The sequence below is a fragment of the Ammodytes marinus genome, assembly GCF_949987685.1.
Source record: "Ammodytes marinus genome assembly, chromosome: 22".
In the NCBI taxonomy this organism is placed as follows: Eukaryota; Metazoa; Chordata; class Actinopteri; order Uranoscopiformes; family Ammodytidae; genus Ammodytes; species Ammodytes marinus.
The window spans coordinates 12,079,961-12,091,725 of NC_137226.1; the positions used below are offsets into that span (position 1 = coordinate 12,079,961).

Below are 11,765 nucleotides of genomic sequence, written 5' to 3' on the forward strand. Positions count from 1 at the left end.
CATGAATGGGTCTTTTCAGAGGAGGTGAAAGTGAAATCAATTGAAATATGCTGCAGACAGAGCGCGAGGAAGGGAGGGGTAGAGGGAGAGAATCAACTCTGCTTCTCGCTCCCACCCTTCCCCCATTAGGGTCCCGACCCCCTGCTTCTGTTGAATGATGTGCATCAAGAGAAAATGGACGAATAGGCACAAGACCCGGAAGTGTTTTTATCGCCTTCAAAATACAAGCATAAAATACTGAAAACTTTTCCATAAAGCATGAAGGTATTTTTGTCTCTCACTTTTGGACAAGGCATGTATTTACTATTTTAGGTCAAACATACAATTTACAGGTAATTGAAACTAAACCTCTTTATTTTTCCAATGTAAAAAGTGTGGCTAGAGAGTTGTAGAGCTTTCACATGGCCGCCATAGGGCGTAGTATCCACGCCGTTAATTGTTTTATTTTCCTAACGTCGACCGGAAATGATTTACCACAGCGTCTAGCTTTGTGGTTGTTTAGTATACGCTAGTTTCTGTGTCATGACTTTAGCTCCGAGTTGCGTTTTAAAACTCCATAATGCGGCGTAACATTCGTGCACTAGTGATGTGCATGGTGTTTGCCGTCTTTTCTGGCTTGTACGTTTACAGTAAGCTGCTTTACTCGGACGAGACGGCCGGTGGGAACGGACCGAAGAGGGGCTTCATCCCACCGAGAGTTCCCGGAGGCAGGCGAGGGGCCGCGGACAATAATGGGCCCCAAAGTCCACATTGGTACAATAGGTAGGACTGGATTTTAACGTCTGTTCTTGCTTTAACGAAGCATAACTAGAAGCAGCAACTACATTTCAAACGATAAGATGGGGTACATTATGTAGCCGCATCTACTCTGTACCTCGGTTGTGATGTATAGGAATGTGACGCTGACTTACTGCTGAACGGGACAGACAAAGTAGCCTACACTTTATTAATTCGCTTCGTCTGTCCATTTATATGTCCATGGTCCATTCATGAACATTCTTATTACGCGAGATTTGAACAAGTGCGTGACTTCACGTGCAACCATTGGTTTGGTTCCGAAATTAATTTAATAGTTCAATGACGTTGCAGGACCTAATGTTAAACAACAAAATTGTCTACAACAGTATTTCTCCCTCTGGTCAAACCAGCCTAACATTATGTCAGATTTTTTACTTTAACAGAAACTAAAGAAAGCATATGGAAAATCCTTATTTCCATCATGTGAAGTGAGCACTCAAATGTTTAATATATGATGCAAATCCAGTTGTGTTTGTTTTCACACCTGCCTGTTTATGTCAGATCGTTGGGGTTGGAGTAGAGGAAGGGTAGATGGGAGGAGTAGCTTAGAAAGTTCAAAAGGAAGAGACCATTTTGTTTTCCAATCAATTACAGAGGCTGACAAAAATCTCCTATCCAGCGAGTCAAGATAAAACCTATAGGATATTCCATAGCATTTGTTATCAGGTTCTCTCTGATTATTATTGTTTGGTTTATGAAAAGGTCAGAAAAAAAAAAGATTTTACAAATACCCTGAACTTAGCCTTTAATGATATCTCCAAAGGTCCCAAACTGATGTTTATTATGCCGTAACTAACACAAGGGATGTCAGAAACCTGGAACCAGAAGGGTATTTTTTTTATTTTTTTTTATTAGTTTATACCAGGATATAAGTATTATAGTTACTAGCCATTAAACTAACCAGCATGAAAACCAACGCAAAATAATATGCTTCCTTTTTAGGGATGTATTTGTATAGGTTCAGTGAAATGCAGGGTGTGAATACTTTAGAGAATTTGCTAAAATGGTAAAATTCTAAATGTTAAAACATCCTGAAGATTTAAAAATCTATGAAAACTAGAGTATTATTTGCTTTATAACAGAATACATAAAAAGTATTTTACAAAGTCAACCTCTGGTGTCAAGGCCACAACACATACTACCAAGAAAAAACAGGTTGATACAATGATTACCCTGGAACAGTACAAGCTTATAGGTGTGATTCTGTAACTTTACTTATCGTAGCATCTGTCCCACTTTTTACCCTTTCAACTCAGGTACATTATGCGTCAGCGGGGTCAGGTGGAAAGTGGCGTTCAGAGCCAACCTGAACCTCCCATGATGCACCTGGCCGTGGTGGCCTGCGGGGAGAGGCTGGAGGAGACTGTCACCATGATCAAGTCGGCTGTGCTCTTCAGCATCAAAAGCCTCTACGTGCACATCTTTGCCGAAGACCAGCTTCACGCCAGCTTCATGGAAGCGGTGAGTAAGACAATTTTTGTCGAAAGAATTGCATGGACATATTGTCATGGGTTTGTGTGTTGACCATACTCATCCTATATAATGTAATTCCAATATAGCAGATATAATGTGTTATGGTATGTGTGTTCCAGCTGGAGTCGTGGCCTGGTTTTATTCGTTCCAGGTTCAACTACACGGTCTACTCCATCAGCTTCCCCAGTGAGAACGCAGCCGAGTGGAAGAAACTATTCAAACCCTGCGCCTCTCAGAGGCTCTTCTTACCCGTGAGTTTACCTATTATCATGAAAACCACTGTGGACATACTATCTCACACAACATAAGGACTATAAATTGATTTTTAGACATTTTTATAGACAAAACATAACCTAAGTTGGAAAATAAATGACACTTGGAGCTCTGAAGTGGTAACTCTGGATTCATGCGAGATGACTCAGTAACACCACTGACTTTGGTACAGGAAACCAGAGTTTGATTCCCGGTCAGGGCAGAGCAAGTCCAGTGATGGTCCTAAGGCAAGACCCTTAATGCTAACTGCCTACCTCTAGTTGTAAGTCGCTTTGGATGAAAGTGTCTACTAAATGACATGTAATGTAATGATAATATGATTGAATCCTTCAACAAAATTATGATTTGTTGCTGTATAATTATTGGAATGACTGTGTACCTTCTATTATGTACAGATTAGAAAAATAAGACTGTAAAATAACTTGTGCGTGTATATATTCAGGAGCACTACAATCAAATGTTTCCAAATTGACCGTTTTTTTTCCCAAGATAGAGAAAGTGTTACAGTATATTCTGTTACTGCAGAAAATACAGGTCAGCAGGCACTATTCAAGTGCAAGAGCATCCTTATCCTTATCATGAATATATCTAAATGACACCTGTCTTCTTCCTGATTGTCTTTCAATGGGTGCAGCTGATCCTTAAGGACGTGGACTCGGTAGTGTACGTGGACTCAGACATCCTGTTCCTGCAGCCAGTAGACAGCCTGTGGGCCTTCCTGTCCCAGTTTAACTCCTCCCAGCAGGCCGCCATGGCCCCGGAGCACGAGGAGCCTCGTATCGCCTGGTACAACCGCTTCGCCCGACACCCCTTCTACGGCCGCACGGGCATCAACTCAGGAGTCATGCTCATGAACATGACAAGGATGAGGAGCACCTTCTTTAAGGTGAATTTTTTTGTGTCTCTTTATCAGCTGGTTGTGTATTTGATGTTTTTGCATTGTATATTGTGTATGTATTGTTGTTTATGCTTTGCATTTTTGACTCAACATCATTGCAAATGAGGGTCACCCCTCAATTGATCTATAAATAAAAGGTTAACTAACACCGGAGACACGCCTTGCTTCCCAAATCGCATACTTTTTTCTTTTTACTTTACTATCATAAAAAAAGTATGTAGTTGCAACCAATTGGAACATACTGTTACTTATTTAAAGCATGCCGATTTCTACACTCAAAATCCAAACCGGATGTAGTTTTTAAGCATGCTGCATCTGACTACAAGTTTTGGGACAAACTAAATCTTGAAATCTTACTGCCATACTTAGCCACATTTTCCAGGAGAAATTTGTTTATTCGTTTTAGCTGTGTTTTGTTTAGTCTATTGGCGTGATACTTTCATCTGCCACTAGATGTCCTCCTTCTGCTGCAGTTGTTTGTGTGCTAGGCTCAGGGAATGAAGCTCTCAATACTGAACTACCTGACAATGTAGTCACAGAACAAAGGTATCATTTTGATCATTATGTGTTGCTGGTTATGTTTACAGAACGACATGACGGCTGCAGGGCTTCGTTGGGAGGAACTGCTAATGCCTCTACTTCAGAAATACAAACTCAACATTACCTGGGGAGACCAGGACCTTCTCAATATCATATTCCACCACAACCCCGGTAAGGCTGTATGTAGCGTGTATGTATAGTTCTACATGCATTTCTGTACACATTAATAAAGCATGCTCTTTTGCTTTCAATTTAAACAAAACTCATTATCGGATAATGGTGCAATATACAGCGTAGCACTGATTTTAATTGAAGTGTTTGTTCCCAGAGTGTCTGCTGGAGTTTCCGTGTCAGTGGAACTATCGTCCAGATCATTGCATCTATGGCAGTAATTGCGCGTCGGCTGAAGAAGACGGCATCTACATACTGCATGGAAACAGAGGGGTTTACCACGACCACAAGCAGCCAGCCTTCAGGGCCGTTTACGAGGCCATACGAAAGGTGGGCATGCGTCAGTTTGTTTTGTGTTAGCGAATGTAAGTTGCTGGAATACATTTGTCCATTTACAGGCGTTGTGAGTTCAGCTACAGCCTCAATATAGGTATCTTCTAATGTTCGTCCACACAAGTATAAGACAACGGTGGGACGTGTGCACTGTTAAGACCAGAAACATTTACCATAGTAAAATGCAGAACTATCCCCCAAGGAAAAAAATGGAAAAAAGGATAGTAAAACGGGTATTAATGTACTAAAGTTGCTCTCTGTGCATAAAATTAATTGCACCTCCAATAATCTTTTAATAGCTTTTCATTGTTCATTATTTGCTGCCTTCATCACAGACTTGTGTAAAAAAAGTTCTTGAAGATGGCCTTGCATTTCTGGGCGTGTTTGGCGATCTATTTCACTTCATGGTGATTGGAGCCTACAGATAACGAGATTTCACGTGCGGTTCATCTACAATTAAATTTAACAACCCCCAAAAAATTGGTCAATAATCTAAATTATTAACAGGGGGAAAAAAATTAGGTCGTAGTGCATGCTACGGAGACTTCAAAGGCTAGACCGACAACTCTCACATATTAAAGAGGCAGATTTGTATGGTAGGATAGGAGTAAAGGCAGCTTCAAATTGCCTACCATCATGAGGAAAAGACACAGTTCATTCTTTTTTCTGGCTAGAAACACTTGCTGAAAGTTGGGTAATGTCTCGAGGGGCATTTTAGAAAAAATTCCCTGTGTCCCAAATCACATACTCTCTTTACTATTCCACAGACTACAGCTGACCATCAAAAGTACGTAGTTTGCATCCAGTAGACAAACAATTGGGACATACTTTCATTTATTTATTTCGTCATAACTTGAACTAGTCACATTGCTGGTTGTTTTCACTGGTTGTTTTCCATCTATGAGGAGTAACGTCTGCCACGAAGGGGATTGTTCTGCATGCTGCATTTGACCACATGTATTGGGACATTCTAAATCTCTTTCTACCACATTAAAGGGCAGTTTTGGGATTGGAACGCATGTTACATATGGCCATGTGTTTTGTTTGTGTATGTACCCTTTTAGTTTGGAACTGATTGAGTAAACTCAGGTGTGCCGAGTCACTCTATCACACACAGGTGTGTTCAATTAGCGCTGCTCCTGGGGGCAGTGTATAAGCAGGAGAACGCATGGGTTCATGTGCTTCTCCCTTTGTGCCATTTTGCAGCAGCCAAAGCTGTGGGTGGTTTGTGTCAGTGTGGTCGTGTCCTTTTCATCCTTTAAAGGAGGGTGGTGGTTGGGTTTGTGTTATAAGTTCATTTAGATTTCAATTAAATTCTTGATTTGTTCCTAAATTGGGTTAAGTATTTAAACCACTGTCTCCCATTCTTCCTTCAATCAATATAACATCAATTGTCACTCCCTGGTCCACATCGGGATGTAACAACTACCTTCAATAGCACGGCAGTATTGGGATTGGAACGCTGCTAATGTGCCAACCAGAACAGCAACACCGAAAACTGTGCCCAGTTTAAAGCATCTTTGGTTGCATCAAAAGTTTAAATAAAAAGAACCCAGTGAGCCATTTCTAAGTGTTGTGGGTGTAACATCTGATGAACGGGGCCCTTTTATCACCCCCTTGACCCACATGTTCTCTTCCACTGCCCTCCTCTTTCACCCTCCTAGATGAGGTTTTGGATTGGCGTTGACCCTAAAGACCTTAAGTGTTAGTGTCTCCAGATTGTATGCGTTCGTAAACACAAATCACCTTCCCTTTTTTCCTTAGGTCAGTAGTGAAAGCTAATCCCCCCCCCCCCTCGCGTGAGGACGTTTTATGGGTTGTTTACCAGCAGCGTAATGATATTGACGACACGAGTGGCATTTACTTAATGAAGCCATCACCGCCGAGAGTCTCATTTGCTTTGCGATTAACAAAGCATTGAGCATAGATCAGAGCGATGGCCGATCCATACTTTATCCATGGCCTGCAGTTAAAAGCCAGGCTTTATAGGACAGGATCAATGCCAGCAGCAGACACACATGTACCCCGTGCTGCAAGGTTCCAAAGCATGCTATAACAAACAGGGTTTTTCCAATAGTGTATGTTGGGTATTGAGTCTTTCATAGATGTGTGATTAAGTCTGGTTTTGCCAGGAGGCTGGAGGAGTACAGATTGATCTCGTGTGTGTGTGTGTTTCGAGTCACTGGACAGACGGTTTCATCTTTATCTGCAGAGGAAACTCAGACCATCTGTGTACTAACTAACACGACAGGACTACAGCGCAGGGAAAGTTTCAGGGCTCGGAAAACTAGCACGGAAAAGAGGACTCATTCCCTAAACATCTAGGCTGCGACTAGAGAGTTATTAGCTGTTTTGTTTGATAAATGACTAATAACAGTTTCAAACCCTACATAAATGTATTGTTAATGTCACAACAAGTCATCACTTCTACTTGTAACCTAATAGTTAATAGTAGTTAACTTTAATATTCCTAACTCAACTGGAGTGTATAAGAGTCATTGTCCATGCCCTGTGTCCTCCTCACACACAAAGGAACGGGCAGACAAACAGCACTTCTCCTCCCTGTCTGTGTCTCAAACGGAGGCAGCGGCGCTCTCTCCGTCGTAAAGCGTGTCCTCCCTCGCTCCCTCTGCTGCGAAAAAAAAAGAAGATAGAAGCTGAGCCCCGGGAAGCAGCAGTTACATTTTTACAGCCGATGGTACATTTAGAGTTGGGGGAGTCTTGCACACCAACAGTGCCCCATCAGCCACTCAAAATCAATACAGCAACTGTAAATGCAACTTAATGACCGGCGGGGTGTGTGTGTGTGTGTGTGTGTGTGTGTTCGCGTGTAAGTGTGTGCTCGTAAAAAAAACGCCATTCTCTTTGCGACCCAATATCAGGGACCCGACTGCAAGCAAATGAGTCGGCGTTGAAAAATAAAAAATAAAATGGTAATTCCCCTTTGATTTCCTCGGAGCGTTGTAAAGGCTCCTTCATTATTGGGAAGACATGAAATGTTCTTCTGCAATCCACAGTTATCACTGGACGGTAAGCCTATAGCATAAAACTGGCTCTAACAATGCGGACCTATTTATGTTATTTTTTTTTGCCCGGCTGACCGATCCATTTCGATTTGTCCCACAGGACTTCAGCATGCCTTGCAGATTTTAGTTTTTAATTTATCCAGGGAAAGGTATCTTCGGAGCACGTATGCTGCCCAGAGCGGCACTTTGCTTACTCTGTGAGGGGAATCTGATCGACTACAGCCCGAACAGCGGGGGGTGGAGAGGTGTCCTCGGGGGGGGGTTTTGACAGTAGTTTGGGATTTCAGCTGCTCGTTTGAAGTTTTTCCAAGCCCACTCATTCAACTTCAGCAACCACCACCAGCCCCCTGTTTCAGAGAAAGATATGAGAGCACAAGTCATCTTAACTTGGCAACGTGAGACCAGATAACTCTCCATCATATCATGTCAGTCTGCCTTTGTGTTCAGTATAAGCCTCTCCTTATTCTCCACCTTTTTGAAGCACATTCCAAAAGTTGCCGGTTGTCAGAATGTCTTGTTTTACTGCATGTCTCAATACCACTGCTCTGCCCTGTCGTTGCAGTACTCTTTCGGTGCCGATCCGGTGACATCTTTGCTGGATCCACTAGAGGAGGAACTGTTGAACACGACACACACTTACTGTGGTAAATCCCACCCGCTCTTCACCAGGAGACTGGCACACAGCTTGGCAAACGTCAACAGGAAAGATACACCAAAATGAAGCACGGCGATTGAGATAGAGGCCAACAAAGGAGAGAATGTGCCTTTAAACTATTTTGGTGGCTTAAAAACTCAATAACAGAGTTTGGGATTGTCTCAGACTGAGACTCAAAGTCTTGTAAGTTGCTCTGGATAAGAGCGTGATGTAAATGCCTGAAACCCACTGGAGGTTTGGCCAAAGCCAGTTGGCTTTGTTATCACTGAACTTGAAACTGAAAAATATTTACCACAGATGTTTACATCATGGTGCAAGAGATCCGTCAACCTGTGGAAGAGAAGCTCTTGACTTTCCATATTGGAGAATGTATTAAACCTTGTGAAACACTCTTATTAAGAGAGACATAAATCATATCAGAACTGGACAAAGGCTTTCAGCAGGGCCCATGTTGAGAGACGTACGCACTGGACCACTTTTCTAGCCTTCAGAAGCCACTTCACTGCCGAAGAGAAGTCAGTTCAGAAAACGTACATCAAAAAATAGTTTTATAGTTTTCCATATGTGATTTTCTATGACGGCAGGGGTAGCTATGATACCTCTATAAGAGTACTGTTTTTTTTTTATGTTATTGTATCTCACATAGGTGGCCTTTACCCTTATGTCAGTTTAGCTGTGCAGATATGCTAAACATCCTGTTTGGTTTGTTTATGATACACAGTACAGCCAGCATACATTGCTATTACACCTCTGAATAAGCTACAAGTTTCTGTCCTGATGCCAAAGTATTTTATCACTATAATTATGGGTTTTACACTGTTGAATGTATTTGAAAACTAAGGGTTGAAATGAAAAGGTTTTCAGTGTTTATATTGATATGGCTGATATGTCATTTTTAATATGTTTACTTTTATGTATATCATTGTATTAAAAAATAAATAAATTGCATTTTTTTTTTAAGTTTTTACATTAAAGATCATTTCTGTTTTATGGAATTAATACTGCAGTGTCTTATTCAACCACCAGAGGGTAGCATCTTTTTTATATGTCCTTGGGATGAAAGCTATTGTTAAGGGACTTTACCCATAACAGTTATTGTTTTGACCAGAAAAAAACTTGAGAAACTAAAAATCAAATGTTTTAATTCAAATTGCTTCAGTCCCTTCATAAATGGGCTTTGATTAGGCAAATGCTGACATCCTAGATGAGATTGTTCTATGTTCCCCTAACATAAGACGTCTTTGTTCCTATAAGGTTATAACTTAAAGAAGATTGATGCTTTGTTTCAATCGCGTCCTTGGACCGATCGATTCACTTGCCAATAATCTATGACTATGCCACCAGTGGTGCTACACCATTCCTGCTTCAGATCTGAAATGCTCATAAAGTGTAAGTGATGGACCAATAACACAGCCCTATAAGATACTGTATGGCATTGACTATGGGGAATGAGTTTATGCTTATTCCTATTAGGTGTGTGGGGGGGGGGGATACAACCAATGTATGGCTCCAGAGGAAGTTTGATTCATCGCTCCAGAAGCATCCTTCATTCATCACTTTATATCCACACGAGAGCTTATCAATTACCTTTATTGACCTGTGTGCCTATACGCAACATGTAAGAGGCCAGGTCCCTCGGGGGGGGGGGGGAGACAATGGCTTGAATTGAGCACCATGTTGAAAAATTCAATATCGTCCAACCTCCCAAGGTTTCATTTTCCTGAAACTACATGTTTTATATCCCAATAAATAACTCGGATTTTATTTCTTTTGTGCCGTCAAGGCGGGGAGAGAATCTATTCAAAATAAATATGTGACCTCCAGCGTTTAGAAGAGGGGTCAGAGCAAAAGATGAGAGGGCACAGCATGGAATAATTAAATGTATCTTGTATGAATGCCTGCGTATGGGATTTTGAAATTATTTTCTTTGAATCCGGTTGGTCATTTTTTCCTCTATTGACACAGGACAAAAAGCTGAAGAGCAGAGATGAGTGCATATAGTGGGAGGGCAGAGAAAAAGCCTGATGGAGTGTGTTATAGTGATGAAAGAAAAGAACAAGGCTGTCAGCCAATGTGGCAATTACGGCACTTTGTTGCTTCGGAGCTCCCATATTTTTATATATATTTATATATATATATATTGCTGTCCTGAAAACAGAGTTGAACCCCTATAAATGGTACCGTCATCAAAAGAAAACACAAACATTGATATCTCTAGAGAAGCAAACACATTCCAGGTATGTGCACCATTTCAGTGGAAGTACAGTTCAGCAGTACATGGTGGGCTAAGTATAAACTGTATGCAGTGTATCAAATAGTGAAAACAAACACTTATATAAAGAAAACAATTAAAATGGATAAATGCCATAAAACAAAAATAGAAATAGAATGTGGGACAAGAGGATAAATAGATGGATTTTATATCAACCGAAAGCAGAGGAAACTAAAGAGGTGGATGAGTGCAGCATGAGCAATCTACCTTATCATATTTATACCCTCACTGGCCAGGAACCTTTGCTGCTAATCCATCCATGCAGTGTGTGACTATAAATGCAGGGGCAATCCGGTTCATAGGGAGGGATGATTATGTTACATATGCCTGGTTATACGTGTCCACAGAGCGTAGATTCTGGCGCGACTTGTAATAAACGAGCAGACCCTGGGACTAACAAACCATCCCCTCCAGCCCATTATCTCGCAGCAACTGCCCTGTGCTTAGTATAGTTTACAGCAATGTTTTCACTGCTGTGATTATTTGCTGCCTGGCGGTGTCAGTGTAACTTCCTAATGAGGCATACCTTAACATAGCTAAGGTTTTATCATTTATAACTGGTTGATTTACTAGAAATGTAGCATTGGATTATTACTTGGTAGGATTTGGACGGTTATAAAATAAGTTTAAATATAGGATCAGATAAATAAGAATCCTCTTTTTTATTTCACTTTCTTTTTTACTTAACAAACATGACCCACAATGCAAGTTGGTCGTTGACTGTTTGCTCTTGGACTAATTACCTCCAGTGAGGCGCACTATGCTGTAAACACATCCTTCACACATATAATGATCACAGTGGCGTTTTCTCCCGTAGGCCAAGGGAAGCCAGGTTTCCTTGTTTTTTAAGCTGTAGTTGTCATACAATAAAAAAAAAAATATTAACAGTTTCGGTAATTATTTGGTGCTGTGTTGCTGTCATTTCTTCCCCATTTTTCTCCTCTCATTGAGCATTTCACAATGCGCGAAACAGCGCCCCTACATTCTGAAGACGCGGCGAAACACGACACTGCACACTGTCCCTGCGTTCCGAATCGCATACTTTCTACTATTTTAGTATGTAGAAAGAAGATTTAGGATGTTCTGATTCTTGTGGCCAGATTTAGGATGGTTAGAAGTACCCGGATGTCCTACTACATTTGGCCAAGATTGTTAGTGTTGAAAACAGCATCCTATTTGGGCGATACAAATGCTGATGAAAACATGGGGGTAAGTTTAAAACAGTAAAGCTGTGTGGCCATAAAAATGAGCTGAAAGTCGCTAGAACTATCTAGACTCAAGAGCTTCGTGGAACTGCATAGGCTTAGTTGGATGATAACTCTGTGT

At 41.2% G+C, this 11,765-nt stretch overlaps 1 protein-coding gene across 1 annotated transcript; it reads left to right on the forward strand.

The window, feature by feature from the left end:
• Nucleotides 1–559: 559 nt before the first annotated feature.
• On the forward strand, nt 560–9,007 carry gxylt1b (glucoside xylosyltransferase 1b; the record flags this gene model as incomplete). Its single annotated transcript, XM_080051277.1, has 7 exons — nt 560–762; nt 2,055–2,259; nt 2,391–2,522; nt 3,179–3,430; nt 4,030–4,153; nt 4,311–4,483; nt 8,075–9,007. 7 exons carry the CDS (start codon nt 560–562, stop codon nt 8,231–8,233), a joined length of 1,248 nt encoding a protein of 415 aa, XP_079907403.1. The 3' UTR covers nt 8,234–9,007.
• Nucleotides 9,008–11,765: the final 2,758 nt, after the last annotated feature.